We start from the raw sequence: 16,129 nt of genomic DNA on the forward strand, positions 1-16,129 counted from the left end.
AAATTTGATTTTGAATTAAGATACATATTTAAATATAAAGGCTGGATTATTATTTCACCACACACTGTATGCGTCAAAGTCTGAGAGTGGACAACTGATACAAATTAGCACAAAATGTAGGCCCAGTCATAAAATTAGTTCACCTTAATAAATCAGTTGTAGCAGCTGCGTCGTCATCTGCTGTTAAGTATAGTGGCATACTAAATGAAATTGGGGGTCACTCTTGCTAGTTTTAGTGATTAACATAAGCTAATGACTTGGACGGGATGAACAGGAGGTGGAGATAAAGAGGGGAGAGAAGGAGGGAAGAAGGGGGACGTTGTCTAGCTCCCTCACCCGCCATTAAAGGCCTGCCCCTGGACTTGGAGAGCGGGCCAGCTTCCCATGCACAAGCAAACCCTCTTTGGTTACACAAAATGTCTGCCTGTATAGCCACGGACAGAGATATTATTAGCGTTATTTTGCCTCAGTTATCTGAGAGCATGGTGCTTTTAGGCCCCCTTGTTTGAGTGGCTGACAGACACTTGAGTTTCTGCAGCAGATTAAATGAAATTTTAGCAGCTTTTTCTTGGGGCCAGGCCATAAAACCACACAAAGGAAGCAGCTGCCACTAATGTAATCTAGAATGGGGTGCTGCAGTGTAAAGCTGTCCACCACTCTTTTGTTTTTCCCTTCTTCTCCACTCCACAGCTTTTTACATCGTTCTTGACACCCTTCAACTGCACCTTTCCTCTTCAGATAATATCCCTGTTCTTTCACTACTCTTAATTCCTCCTTTCATCAGCTCCCCCTCTGTGTACTGCAAAGGTGATGAAACCGGACGAGAGCAATAAAGGCCATGTGTTTTTTGAGCAAACATATCTTTTTATGTCTTTATATATCTATACGGCCGTAGCAAAGGTACACAAGATAGCCATTGGGTCGTCTGTAAAGCGCTCTCCTCCCGGGGTCTGTAGGCCTACAGCATATCAGCTGGACATGTATGGAATGGGCATATAGGATCTTTACAGTTTGACCTTGCGCAAGCCTACAAAGTTCATTTCTCGGAATGCAACACAAGCAGTCCGCCGGGGTCGATGCCCCCGCAACCTTTGTGTCAGCCAAAGGTTGTCAGTCACTCTCAAAATGACAGGGTGGATCTTGAGAACCTGAGTTCACATTGGGAGTGGAGTTACATTCCTGTCGGGGCTGTCATTGTACAAGTGACACGAGAGAGAGAGAGAGAGAGAGAGGGAGAGAGAGAGAGAGAGAGAGAGAGAAAAAGAAAAATAGGGTAGAGAAAGAAAAAAGAAAGAGAGAGAAAAACTGCAGGAGTGCAAAATAATATCCAATAATGAAAGCCGTTTGTTAATTATAATCATTTGGAGTTGACATTTGCATCAGTGCGGCAAAATGTTTGCATGTTGGAGACATCTTACATTGAGACTTCACTGTTGCCTTCTGTAAATTAAGTTTTATAGTCTGCTAGAGAAGCAATGGCACAAACATCTGTCCCATAAATCTCAGGTGGTGCTGCAGAGCGCAGCCAGAGAAACCAGCTCTACCCATCCCCTGATCAGCCATTAATCCACATTTCCGCAGATCCACAGCGACTTATTTATGTACGGTTGGTTAGCTGGTAAGCTTTCCAGGAGTGAAGGCATTGCATTGGAAAGCGCTGCTGTACTATTAGGTGCATGTGACAATAAACTACAGTACAGTTTAACACATCGCCTTAGCAAGAGTTCTGACCTTTCTGTGTGGCTACATGATATGCTCTAGTGAGTGTAAATGTGTGTGTGCATCATGCTTGTGTATTGGCTGTGTGTAAGTATGTCTTGCCACTACCTGTTGTGGAATGTCTTGAGTTCATGGACCCTTTCTGTGCGGAAACAATGGCTCGAAGGTGGACTCAGTCTGCCATTCAGCCAGTCAGTCAGTCAGTCAGTCAGTCAGTCTTTACATATGTGTGTTCTGTCCTGCAGCTGTCTGTGAATAAATCCTTCTGTCACCAAAGGCACACAGCCTTTCTTCACGTATCCTGTTCATCAACTCTTTCCGAGGTCTGAAAGCTCATTTTAACTTCTCTAAGTCATGCATGTCTAGAGGGAGAGAAAAGGAATTCATAGTTTTAGCTGATGGCTCTTTGACTGCTGCTTTTGTACCTGTTACTGCCGTCCCCCCTTCTCCGTCTTAAGTCTTTGTCTCTTTGTCTCTTCTTAGCTCTGCCTGTCTCATAACTTTTTCTTGGTTACCTTTGCCAATTATAAACAGTCCTCATAAAAACCAGAGAATTTGTTGTGGTGCAGCACGTGTGCGTGTGTGCAACGCACATGCATACTTGCACCTTTACGCAGCAACACCACACATGTTTACTTAAACCTGATGACCCAATAGAAATAGCTCTTGCCCCCCCCTTTTGCCACCCTCCTTTTCTGCTCCTCTGCTCCGCCCTCCCTCCCTCCTTCCCTCCCCAGGGTAGGATCGCTATAGCCCCCCTTATAAACATAGTGATCTATAGGAGCCCTAGACCCAGACAGATTTTTGGCATGGCTGTGCAGGTAGCATTCCAGCACGGTTTGAGATCTTAGGGCCCTAGCCTCGTTAAAAGCCTGATTTATGCTCTACAGCTGGGCACAAAGGAACCTACAGGTTGGCTACCTTAATTAATATCACGCTCGCTACTGCTTGGACCTATGCATGTTCCTGACACACCTCGAGGGAGAATAAGCGGAAGAGTCCACATGCTGTATTTTTAACAGGCTAGTGACGGTGCGGGTGTGCACGACATGTAACTGAAAAGACACATTAGCCTTGTTAAACATGATTTTAAATGATTCTTAGAGTGCCACAAGGTTAAACGTATCATTGATATGAATGCAAATGTTGCCTTCTGTTGGAACGCAGAGGAATACGGCTAAGGGTGTTAACTTTCTGGGCCGCACTAGGTCCTATTGTCCACCATTTTACCCGCCTCTCTTGGTTGCTATGGCGGCTGATCAGAGCACGTGTCTTCAATTAGTAGACAGGAATCTGGTACGGGGAGCCTCGGAGATGAAGAATTGTGTGGAGCGTGGCCTGCCGTTGCCAAGCACATGGCCCATCCATCTTACCAACTGTTATTGATGGTAAACGTTACATGTAGTTATTAACTGGCTGCATTCACCCTTCTAACCCTACAGTCTTTTCTCTGGCGTGCACAGTTCAGTCTTGTGTCATTGGGAAAAGAATATTGTGTGCCCTGTGATGTACAATCCAACTTTGACCCATTTGATTTGGCCACCATTTGTTTGGGGCAAAACAACATGTCGTAAAGGTGTGGCCCTGGTTGGTATCAAGCCTCTAGGGTAGTCCTAGCAGTTTTAGTGTCAACTTCTTGCACTGAGCAGAAGAGCAAGGAAGGAAACATTTCTAGGTCACTTTGGATATCTGACCGCTTCCTCGCTCTGCCACGTCTATTCCAGCTTCTGTCAGAATGTCTTGAAGGGGCTGAATTAGGGCTGAACAGGAGGCCATTTTGCAATTTTAATCAGTGGCCCAGCAATGTTTTCTCCTCGATAAATTAATAATGGAACGGGGAATCTGGGGTTGGATGAATGGATGCTGGTGGGGGCATTGCGGTTTCACTGTTAGTGGCTGTGTCCTTATTATAGGATCAGGGAACTTCACGTCTTAGACCTTACTTGTTATGACATTGCAATGAATTGAACTTGTGATACTGTACCAACATAAAAAAATAAAAAAATGCTGAACTTGTGATACAATCAGCTTTCATCCAAGTCAGATCTGCGGTCACCGCATGTACAAGCACATCTCTCTCGACTTCCCCCTTCTCTGTATCTAAGGAAATTGGATTTGCGAGCTGCAGCTGACCCTGAGATACCCCTTGATCTAAAGAGTCCGGCTATTGATGCTCCCTTAACCACTCGACCACCGTGTGCACAGTCACACACAGCAGATGGGACGCGTGTTAAACCCTCAGCCACCACTGCTCCGGGCCACGGGACACTCCAACACACTGGCCCTCTTGTTTTAAAGTGCCATGTCCCTCCACAATGCCTTGAGGCTCGTATGCATAACGAACTGCTATGGTTGGCCCGAGCTCACATGCCCTGGTCCTCTCACCCTGAGGTGGTAGGGCAGGGTGAAAAATAACTGCATGTTTAAAACAGCCCTTGTTCACTAGCATCTAAATGATGGCCCATGCTTTAGAGCTTCTGGGGCTTCTGGGAGCGAGTTCAGGAACAAACAACTGAGGTCAACATTAGTAGTAACTTTGTGTTTCTTAACAGTTCCCTACTTCCGCTTTAGCGCCCTGTCACGAAAATGTGGTGTTCTACTGGTGATTCCAGGTGCATTTGAAATCCCAAACCTTAACACAAAGACCCTCAATCCAATCCACCTCCAGCTCCGTCCCACAGAGATTAAGATAATGATGGAGTGTCTCTCCCTGTTTTGCCCGCTCGCTTGTTCCTCGCTCTACGTGTCTCACTTTCTCTCGAAATATTATTTACAGTGACGGAGCACCTCAGGCAAAGGTAGGAGGAGAAAAAGAAAAGACTTGTACACACTGGCCTAATGGATTTTGAGATCTGCCTGGCACTAAATGAGTGGGTGGAGAAGATGAGAGGTGTATCGTGGCACAGGTGTTAAGGTAGTGTGACTTTTAGCTTAGGGAAAGAACGATTTGGAGGAACTATTTGTGTGGGTATTTCAGAGGTAAAAGAAAAAAGGTAAAGGAGAAACTGTGTTCATGTGTATGTGTGTGTGTGATTGTGAAAGACCCACTTTAACCTCTCTCAGTGCTGTCATCAGCGTGTTAAGGAAATAGCGTGATAGAAGGAGGGAGTAACAAGGGAGCATGCAGGCTGCATGAGGGACAGAGAGAGAGAGAGAGAGGGAGAGGGAATGACTCTATCCTCCAGACAGGCTGAAGTGTTTACTTAGTCCAGACACACTCAGTGTGTGTGTGTGTGTGTGTCTCCGGACTTCCATGAGCTCAGAGATACCCTGACTGCAGGTCTGTGCCTGTAGATCAGGCAAAGTCACTGCCCACTCTTCCTGTTAAACTGTTCTTCACTCACTTGCTCCCTTCATTTTTGTTTATCCCCCAACTTTTCGTTGCACCCCTACTCTTTAGCATATTATTCATGGCAGTAAGCCTGAATATGGGGTAAAGCGCACAGAAGGTGGCCAAAGTTACAGAAACACCAACATCATACGGGCTAAATGTCACTAACCTAATGAACCGCACGGTCATAGAAGATATTCAGTTTTTGTAGGAGAACCTGCGGACGTGGTGACAGACATTTTCTTTTGTTCTTATAACGTATTAGAGGATGTGAAAATCTGTATCACACTTCACTTACCAAAAAGTTCAGTGGTGTTCAGAGTAAGAGAGAGGGGAGGCGTTCCTGGTGAAGTCTCTTTAAGCAAGATAGTTCATATTCACATACTTGACACACAAGGGTGCTGCGACCTGCTGATGCTGTGACGAATAAATGAAGTACATTAAAAAACAATCAATTCTCGTTTTTTGGCATTTTATAATATGTGGATCCGCAGTTAGAATAAAGATGAAACAACAACAAAGATAAAACAAGACTAGTGTATTGCATTGAATTGCTCACACAAGGTCATTGTGTGTTGATGTCTTATACAGTTGATTTAAAAATGACAGGCCTGACACATCAGTCCTATGAGGATGACAGTCTGCAGTTTTTGTTCCGTGGACATTTTTGAATTCTTAACTTTGTGGTATTTAATGATTGTCCTGTTACACGCGTCAGTCACATTACGGTCTGACAGCTTTGATTTGATTCTTTATTGCCGGCGCAGTTTGCTTTGACATACAGTATGTTGTAGTTGTTTGTTTTTTCTGACAATATAACAGCGACTGACATGCTGGTGTCTCATGATTCCTGTTAGTGCCTCATGTTGTTGAGCATATTCACCAGTGAAGCTGTTGATTATCAGAGCTGTATAGTAATGTGACTGTAATGTCTTCACTTCTTCATCGTCTTTTTTTCCATGGAGTGTTTGTGCTGTTCTGTCCAGCTCCCTGCACACATATATGTGAAGAAGACTGAAGTGGGGGGAAAGGAGAAGATGTCCGATACAGGGCCTTGTATGCTCTGGTGAAGCCGAATCGCGTCCTGGAAAATGGCATGCAGGCTCATAACGCGCTCCACTCGTCCAATAGCCGGAGACGAAACAGTTTTGACAGTGTCGAATGCCTTGCCCCGAGGGCCTTATCATCCACCGCTGCTTGCCTGCCTCCCTCCGCTGTTTCTGCTCTCCTGATGCTATCTATCTGGAGATTTATGCAGAAATGTGCAGCTAGTCGACCTCTCTGGTCCCCCTCCATCCTTTCTGCAGGGACGCCAGCCTGTCATAAGCTGAGCTATGCAGAGATAGTGAAGCTCAGGCTGCTGGCCTCATGTCTTACGGAGGCTTTCTTGTCTGTACACTTCATACAGGGATGAAGCTTGTAAGGAAAGACAGCGGACGCTCTCATCTGAATGTTGCAGCCTGTATTTTGAAAGTGAAGAAGACAAAAAAGTGTGTTTTGTGGTAATCCATTGTATTCTGTTTTTTTCTGTTATTTTCTTCATTAGCATATTTGACTCTATCCTCCTCGCCTTAAGCTGTAGTTTATTGAGACATATCTTTTCTTTGACAGAACTCTTTTCACATTTCCCCTCTGAAGTGCTCAGAGACTCCTCGCCCATCTGGGATATTGCCCGAGTCCAAAAATACTCCTGCTTGATTAAGTCTTCTTATGTACCTGGATATGTGTGCTTAAACTGACACTTGGCAGTTTGCAGTTTCTTTGATTCCACTTCTTTATTTAATACCTACTCCGTTGAGTGTTGGCTTTTGTTGACGGCGGTTTGATCCTGTGAAGCGGATCCCAACTCAATAAATAATCTCTGCGGATGCTTACATAAGCGATGGTCCATTTAATTAGACTGGTTAAGCTTAGAAGCCCAGAGGTCTTTTCACTGTACCATTAGAGCTAGGATGAGAAACAACAGCGTGCGGCCTCCCACCGTCTCTGGTAAGCAGAGAGCAAATAATGATCTGCATCAGAGACACGGCTGGCCCAGGCTATTATAACGTCTGCCGGACCGAGCCGCACCCAAGCACGAAGCCGTCCAGCTGGGCTTAGTTGCAATGGATGGATATATGGAGGGATAGAGATACGGACGCACGGACGGATGGATGGGTGGATGGTCAGTTCAAATGCAGTTCAACCGAGCAAAGATGAAAGGGAGTAGGGTTACGCAGGGAAACAGACAGGGTAGAGCGATGCTAATTTTGAAATGATTGTAGCAAGTGTATTACATACTAATGTCCATACACACACACACACACACACACACACACACCTACACACAAATGGACACAGAAATGTGGTCATACTCGCTAACAATGAGCATGCATGCCCATTAGAAACTCACACGCATGCAAAAGCACACGCATATGAAAAACACACTGACATCCCCAGCACAGACATGCACACACACACACACACACACACACACACACATTTGTCTATTGTGTATGGTGCATGCATTCATTGGCCCGTGAGTGGGTGCCATCTGTCCATAATGGTTCCTTAGTCGCTCAGAAAGACGCCTCAGTTCCACTGTTGCTCTTATCAACTTTCAAGAGAAGGAGAAGGGGAAAGGAAAGGTAAGAAGTGTAAAAGTCTGATTGGAGACAAAGCCACAGCCAGCAGATTACTTTATGCTGGGCACAGGCCCTCAAAGACCACCATGCATCTTTATCTGGTGATCTGCATCCCCCCTTGCTTGTTCATGCCAGCTAGGCTTTTCTTGTCCCTGTCTACCCCTCTCTTAGCGATCCATTCTTTCTTTTTCTCACTGCCTCTCTCTAAGTCTCCTTATTTTTCCCCACTTCTCCCTGTGTGTGATGTGTGTAGTGGTTCGTGGTCGGCTTCTCCCAATCGTGTCATGTGTGACTCCAACACCAGCCCAGCGTTGCAGGCCCCTGGTCCACATCACACTTGTAAAAGGTTGCGATTTGGGCCCGTACTATTCCCTGGCTGGCTCTCTGTTTAGTAAACCGTATTTCCTGCATCCGGCTTTGTCTCAGGAACAAGTGTTGGTCAAACAAGCCTTTTGTCTGTGGCCAGTGGCTAAGCACACCACAACGAGTCTGGCCCGGGACAAAGAAGTGAGTGTATGAGCCCTGGTGTGTGTGTGTGTGTGTGTGTGTGTGTGTGTGTGTGTGTGTGTGGCAGCGAAACAGACAAACAGAGAGAGGTAGAGAAGTAAGAAGGAAGGTCAAGGCCAGCCAGCTGCTCTATTAGGTATTTTCACAAACGGATGCAGAGACTGATAAAACATCTTCGGGCGATAACATGTATGAGACACCAATGAATGCAACGAAATAAAGCTGCTCTCACACTCTAAAGCCCCTGACGACGAGTGATTATAGTTCAATCCTTTTCCACTCAGACCTTCAAGTCAGGTGAAAGTCATGTACAACAGACTGGATTAAGAAAATGCAGGACACTACAGAACAGCTCTAATGTGTGCCTTCACAAGTTCCCCACCTTCTTCCTCAACCTGTCCTCTGCTGCTTCCCCCTTCACCCCTGTCCAATCCCTGACTGTGAATACCCTAATGACATAAACAGAGTAGTAATCACATTAACGCCAGTTACGGCTGAGGCACTGTATTGACAACCCTCCGTCTTCCCAAGGCACTCACTCCAACACCCATAAACACTTATGAATATTGGCAAAGACCCGCTATTAGCATAATCACTTTTCAGGTGTGTGTGAGTGCTCCAGAGCCCCAGGCGACTGATAGCTTTGGGAAATGGCGGCGACATGCTGCGTCCCCCGTGTCTCCCGTCTCTGAGCCTAACCCTTCCTCTTTCTCCTTTTGGAAGGCTTGCGAGCTAATCCTGTTAGCTTGTTCCTCCATTAGCTAAATGACCAATATCAGTGAGAGCTGCGTGGTCACACCAGGACGGACTGAGTCCACTATCAGGCTTGGTCAAGGACAAAACTAAATAAAATGGAGGTCAAGGCAAAGTCTGCGAGCTTTTTGGATGTATGGCTGGAAAGTTTGAGAGCGTAGGGATAGTCGATGGATGGTGGGTTTGATTGAGAGATGAAGGGAAGAAGGGCAGTTTTCTTTCCTCAATGTATCTTTAACCTGCTAACACTGGGTCAAGGTCATTGTTGTCTTGGCGTCCGTTGTTTTGTTTGTTTGTGTTTTTGGCTGTGTTTTGGCCGTTGGGGATAAAAGGAGAAGGGGGTGATGTGGTTACTGCGTTTGTGCGTGTGTGTGTGTGGTGATTGAGAGAGTGCGTGCGAGACTGGGTTTGGGGGTTGGGTAACTAACAATAGAGCACTCTGCATGAGCAAAGTATAGATGATGCCTCAGCCTCCTAGTCTGCTTGCGTGTATTGCTTTGTCTGGTCAACACTGCTGTCTGGGAAGGCGATGTGAATCTGGTGTCAGCAGCGCAGACGCCTATATCTGCTGTTTAAGGTGCCATCATTTCCCCACTGCCCTTGTGTCAGTTGTCCTTTTGCTTTTGCATGAGCCCTGGATCATATTATTTCCCTGATAGCAGTGCACTGTGTCCGTTAGACACTAGCCTCCCCCAGCTTTGTGTTGCAACGTGTTGAAATGGCTTTGAAGGAGTCGTTAACGCCCCACTCTTTTCCTTTGACTGCTCTGCGTCTCTCCTCAGTGCTCTGCCTCTTTAGTTCTTATATTTCTCTTTTCCCGTGATTATCGTTCTTCCACTTTTTCTGCTCCTGATCCTCCTGCCATCTCTCACTTCTCCTATATGCTTCCTGTCTTCTCTCCCCCAAAGTCCCCTCTTTCAGCCCCTGCCATAAAATGGCAGCTAAGGGGTTGTCAGTGTGGTTTCTCCTCTCTGCTGATCCTATTTCAAAGGGACCTGGAGATCCAGCATTAGCCCGAGCTCTCCTGCTCTCCACAGACTTAGAGTTAATGGAAAGAGAGAAACAGACGGACAGAGTGAGAGGGAGCTCTCCTTTATTCCATTAGAGGACAGACTCGTTTATAAGATCATCCTTTCTCCCTGGCACAGTTCTCTCCTCTTCTTACTTGCAAAACCCCCCCCCCCCCCCCCCCCCCCCAAACCTTCAAGGCCGTCAAATGCCTTGTCAGAATGTCTTTTCTCCTTTTGAATAACCGTTCCTTCCATCCCTTTGACTACATCTGTCAAGGACAGTTGTGGGGTTATTTAGACATCCTCTCTGCCATTGTTGTGAATCTGGGCATGCTTTGGTCTGGCTTGTTGATGCCCATCAATGCCTCCACTGCCTGCATGGGAATAACAATTATTGTCACTGCTTGTGGCATGAGCACAGTTTGTCTATAGATGGCCTGTGATTGCATAGCACGAGACATGTTGTTTCTGATACATAAGAAAATGGATTGACTACCGGCTCGGAAGTGTTGTGGCCCTGGTGTCCTTCAGAAATGTGGTGGGTTGTCATTAGGAATGTCCCCTTCACGCCACACTTCTCTCCCTTCCTTTTTCCCTGCCTCCTTCCTTCCCTTCCACGATCCCTCAGTGCTTTCTTTCCTCTGACAAACGCCACTATGTCTCGGAGGAGAAGACGACATTCGAGCCAACCCCCCAATCTCCCTCTCTCGTCCTTCACAATAACAGAACATTTCATCTATTTTCCTCCTCATGCATATGCACTCTCTGCTCACACATTAAGACGGGGATGAGGAAGTGTGTATAGGCTGCAAATCAAAGCAAAGCGAACAGGAGAAGCCAGGTTATTGCAACCGTTTTACGAGAGATACAGGGCTTTCTATTTAAAGCCATAAAAACACACACATAATCATAGGAAACATACATATAGCCAAAGCCAATGTAATGGGCACATTTTATTTGTACTTATAAGAGAGGGAGAAAAAACGTGTACGGGCAAATGGCTTTTTTATGATGGAAAAATTCCATAGTGGGTCAAAGCCCCTTGCAGGTGGCAGCAATTAACTGTAATTTTTGCAGATTGTAATGATCCATAATTTACCAGTATAACCCCCTTCCAACTCTTTTCAGTCAAGAGAAAAAGGGTTGCGTGGAGGTTTGATTGGGTGCACATTTTATGCCGTGTTCTGGTCTTTAAGTGAGATTGTTCGGAGGGGGCCGTGGTGGCCGCCAACACACGAGATAGAAAGGAGAACCACAAAACACCAATCTGTTCCGTCTATTGCTCATCCACAACATCCCTCTTTTCGCTCAGCAGCCGTCTTCTCTTTCTGCCCCTTCTTCACCCCTTTGTCTTTCTGCCACAGCAGGCTTAAAACATGCACGACTGTCCATCCACCATCTTAGAGATCGTTCATAGTCGCAATCACACACACACACACACACACACACACACACACACACACACACACACACACACATGGCCTATCTTCGTCTCTCCCTCTCCCTTGTTCTCCTTGTCTGGCACAGTATGGCCATGGTTTTGGGTTCAGTGTCTGCAAATGACTTCAGAAAAATGCCCTCCAGTGAAAAAAGAAAAAAAGAGAAGAAAGGATAAGAAAGCAAAAAGATGAAAGAGGGAGCACATTTGCAAGTGGCGGATGCTTCTTATTTTGCATATCCCTCACTTCTGCTTTCCCCTTCTTCTCCTTTTCTATTCACCTGAGAGGATTTAAATAAATCCATAAAGCATGAAATATCAGAAATAGAAAAGTAATGCATGAAATGCATTTTTATAGGAGCCTCCCCACCCACACACAAACAGACAATTTCTCCCTTTGCTTCTTTTCGCTGTGAATGTGTGTTTTTCTGTGATAAACGCTGGTACAATTTATTAACATGTGACCTCTTATTTGTATTCAGCATTAATATGCAGCATCAGATACATGTCCCACTCTAGCCTTGCTAATTCTGTAAACATGGCATGGAGGAGAGATGAGTGTGTTTAACGAGATTAGGCGTGCGTTGTCAGGCAAATCTCCGGTCAGTGTGCAAGTGCTATTGAAAGTCAATTATTGTTTAAAATATTCCTATGCCTTCTCAACTGTGTAAATTGTGTACTTGCTGCCTTGGATATCTCTCATTATTGTTTAATTAATTATCTTGTTAAGCGTACACCTACTGGAAGTAAATGCTGGTTTGAAGAAAATGTAAAATACACATTTAATCTATCACATATATTATAGTTCAGGATTTCTGAATTTGTTGTTTGTTTGAAATGCATTATGCAGTGTGTTAGGATTCAGTAACGCTTAATGATCTGAAAAGTAGGAAGGAAGATTAATTTTTTCATTCAATTTGTTTTCAAAGCTGTTTTTGTCCAGGATTAATTGGGGATGTAATGGGGTTTTATTTTGAAACTGCCAGAGTTGAAAAAATAGCTGTGAGTGAACATTCTCTCAGTTTTTGATGATCATATTGGACATTTTGTTACATATTTTTAAAAGCGCACTGTCATCATTGAAGTGTCATGATTCTACAGTTAGTGGATCGTCAGTAAGTCTGTTTTATTATTTTATCAGGTCAATTAAAAATGTTGTTTCTCTCTCTTGTGTTCCTTTTTTGTCAGATAAAGATGAGCCCAGCAGCTACACCTGCACTACCTGTAAGCAGCCCTTCACCAGTGCCTGGTTCCTGCTCCAGCATGCCCAGAACACCCACGGCTTCCGCATCTATCTGGAGAGCAAACCCGGCAGCCCCCTCACCCCCCGCGTGGCTGCAGCTCCTGGGATGGGGGGTGACTGTGCCTCCTCCCAGCCTCCCCTCCATGCTGTCCACTTGGCTGATGGCAGTCCGTACAGCCTCCTGAGGATGCCGGGCTCTGGATCTGGCCGCGATTCAGCATCGACACCTCGTGAGGGCCGTTACCCCCGAACCCCACCGCTGTTCAGCCCGCCACCGCGCCACCACCTCAGCCCCGATGATCTGGCCCTGGCCACCCACCATCCCAGCGCCTTTGACAGGGTGATGAGGCTCAACTCAGTACCACTAGAAGCCCCTCCAATGGACTTCTCTAGACGTCTACGTGAGCTGGCTGGGAATGCCACTGGGGCTTCCCCGCCTCTCTCCCCTAACAGGCCCAGCCCTATGCAACGGCTGCTGCAGCCATTTCAGCCAGGTTCAAAGCCTCCCTTTTCAGCTACACCTCCCCTCTCCACCTCTCAGTCACCTTCTGGATCACGCTCCACCCCCAATCCCTTGTCCAACGCGACCCAACCAGGCACACCTCTCAAGTCAAAGTCTTGTGAGTTCTGCGGGAAGACCTTCAAGTTCCAGAGCAACTTAATCGTTCACCGGCGTAGCCACACAGGGGAAAAGCCATTCAAGTGTCACCTGTGTAACCATGCCTGCACCCAGGCCAGCAAACTGAAGCGACACATGAAGACGCACTGTCCGAGCAAGTCTTCGGCGCTTAATGCCAAGTCAGATGACGGACTCTCGACTACAAGCTCCCCTGAACCTGGCACCAGTGATCTGATGGGCAGTGCCACAGATGCTCTCAAGTCAGTGGTGGCCAAGTTCAAGAGTGAGAACAATGGCCTGATGCCTGAAAATGGAGAAGAAGAAGAGGGAGAGGAGGAGGATGAAGAGGAAGAAGAGGAGGAGGAAGAAGAGGAGGAAGAAGAGGAAGAGGGCGAGGGGGAGGAAGAGGAGGAGGAGGAAATTGAGACGAAGCCTGGAGTCGAAGAAGAGGAAGAAAGGAATGACTATCGTTTCAGCCTTCGGCTCGAAGGGGCCCGCCACCATCAAAACAGCGAGGCCCTGCACCCACACCGCAGGAGCTCGTCCCAGGAGCCCGGTGACGAGGACTCGGCCCTGGAGTCAGACCGAGCAGATGATGGGACCACCACTACCATCAATGGCCTGGGACCTCTATCCACTGACAGCCTGTCCAGGAAGCTGCTGAGGGGACGTGTCAGTCCTGGCTCCCTCAGTCCCCTGTCCAAGCGCATCAAGGTGGAGAAGGACCTCGACCCCCACACGCCCACTATCCCAAACACCGAGAACGTCTACTCCCAGTGGCTAGCTGGCTACGCTGCCTCACGACAACTCAAGGACCCCTTCATCAACTTTACAGGTGGGGACTCCAGACAATCGCCCTTCGCTTCCTCATCTGAGCACTCGTCAGAAAACGGCAGCTTGCGTTTCTCCACTCCGCCTGGCGAGCTGGATGGGGAACGGGCCGCTTCAGGACGCAGCGGCACCGGCAGCGGGGCCAGCACTCCCCACGGCAGTGGAAATGGCAGGCCGAACTCCAAGGACAGCCGCCGCAGTGACACCTGTGAGTATTGCGGCAAGGTGTTCAAGAACTGCAGCAACTTGACAGTGCACCGACGCAGTCACACTGGCGAGCGGCCCTACAAGTGTGCCCTGTGTAGCTACGCGTGCGCCCAGAGCTCAAAGCTCACCCGCCACATGAAGACCCACGGACAGATGGGCAAGGACGTGTACAAATGTGAAATCTGCCACATGCCTTTCAGTGTATACAGCACTCTGGAGAAACACATGAAGAAGTGGCACAGCGACCGCCCTCTGGCTAATGACATTAAGACTGAGTAGGCAAAGAGCAGCATGCTGGCAGCTCTCTCTCTCAGCTCCCCTGGCTAAAAAGCGACCCTGGCTAACTAGCCAATAAGTGAGGGGAAAGGACAACAGGGTTAGAAACCAGTACACGGTACAGCCCTGTTATCACCCCGGACTGGAAAAAGCTGAATGCATGATCCATCATTGGGGCAATACTATTGCATCAAACGCAAAACTTTTTGAGCCTTTCTATTGTGCAATAATTTACACGTTTTGTATTTTTTGTAACTGGTCAGCATGCTCGGTGTGTTTTGGCTACTTAGAGAGAAAATTGTCCTCGGCTGATGGGTTTGGTTGTACATGTGTTGCTGTTGATACTTTTGATTTCTTCAACATAAAAAAAAAAAGTTAGTTAAGTGAACCCATGCTGCATACAGTACATACTGTTTTACATATCATGTACAGTTTTGTGTTCAAACATAGTGGACAGTGTCATATTATCGAAACATCAAGACAAGCAGGGTCACACTTAAAAATGATCTTTGTGAAAGATTTTCCATGCAAGATTGAGATAAGATATATATATAAATATATACATATAGAAATTGGGCTGCCTATGAAATGCTAGGCACTAGCGCCATGAAATATTTCTTTGACAAACAGCAATGAAATTAACAATAAGGTGTAAAATGACAACAAAGAGTGCCTTGGATATTTTACCTGCATTAGTTAATCCTCCTTTTTGCTATAAGCTCGGAGTTTCAGCTAGAGAAGATTACAGGACATTTTTGTGCACATATGAAATAAGCAGGTCCTTGCATCAAGCACCTGTACAACCCTGTCGTTTTGTGACTTAGCAGAGCATAAGGAACCAGCTGGAAAAAAAAGAAAAAGAAAAAAAAGATTATGTGTACCTCTGGTAAATCATTTATCTGCCTGACTCATGTATATTGTTATTCTCCAGATTATGGTTCTGTTTACTGGCATGTTAAATGCTAAAAACGAGTATGTGTGTAGAGTTTTGGTTTAGGTGTTTATGTTTTCCGGTACATGTGTACCAAACTGAGAGGGTAGTCTGACGAGTTGTTTTAACCAACGTAATGCCCTTAATTTTCCAGAGTGTTTATTTTCTTTGAAAATTAAGAGTTTGCAGGGTTTTTTTTGTAAGTAGCGCCGAATTATGTTTCTTCAGTGTCAGCCAGGCAGCAGTGTAGCCAGCAGCCACGTGAAGACCACAGAGTGGGCTTTAGTTGTCCTAAGCCAGACAGATTTTGGGTGAGGGTCGGGGTTTGGGTGGGTGTCGGAGGGTAAGGGTAGAGGGGTGGGGAGTGGGTTGAACAGGTGTCTCTACAATTCAAATGTTTATGTCCTTATAGCGCTTATTCTCTTTACCGCATTAGTTCTTAGAAACCCTTAAGTAACCTGAAACATTTTTTATTAACTCATTGGAAACGATCTCAAATGGAAGTCAAAATCTAAAGTCAAGAATCAGAATTTAGAAAAAAAAATTCAACAAATTGAGTCAAATTTTCATTGTGTTCTTTTCAGTTAACATACTCTAGACCTCATTGTGGTAGTTGTATTTTTTTTTTTTTTTTTTTATC

General features: G+C 46.1%; 1 protein-coding gene across 1 annotated transcript in view; it reads left to right on the forward strand.

The window, feature by feature from the left end:
- LOC306695796 (B-cell lymphoma/leukemia 11A-like) overlaps positions 1-15,786 on the forward strand; it is a 34,192-nt gene extending 18,406 nt beyond the window's left edge. The window contains exon 3 of the mRNA XM_079159159.1: positions 12,571-15,786. Within this exon, the coding sequence (XP_079015285.1) occupies positions 12,571-14,561 (1,991 nt within the window). The 3' untranslated portion in view covers positions 14,562-15,786. The remainder of the gene's footprint in view (positions 1-12,570) is intronic.
- Positions 15,787-16,129: the final 343 nt, after the last annotated feature.

This window comes from Pholis gunnellus (genome assembly GCF_910591455.1).
Source record: "Pholis gunnellus genome assembly, chromosome: 5".
Classification (NCBI taxonomy): Eukaryota; Metazoa; Chordata; class Actinopteri; order Perciformes; family Pholidae; genus Pholis; species Pholis gunnellus.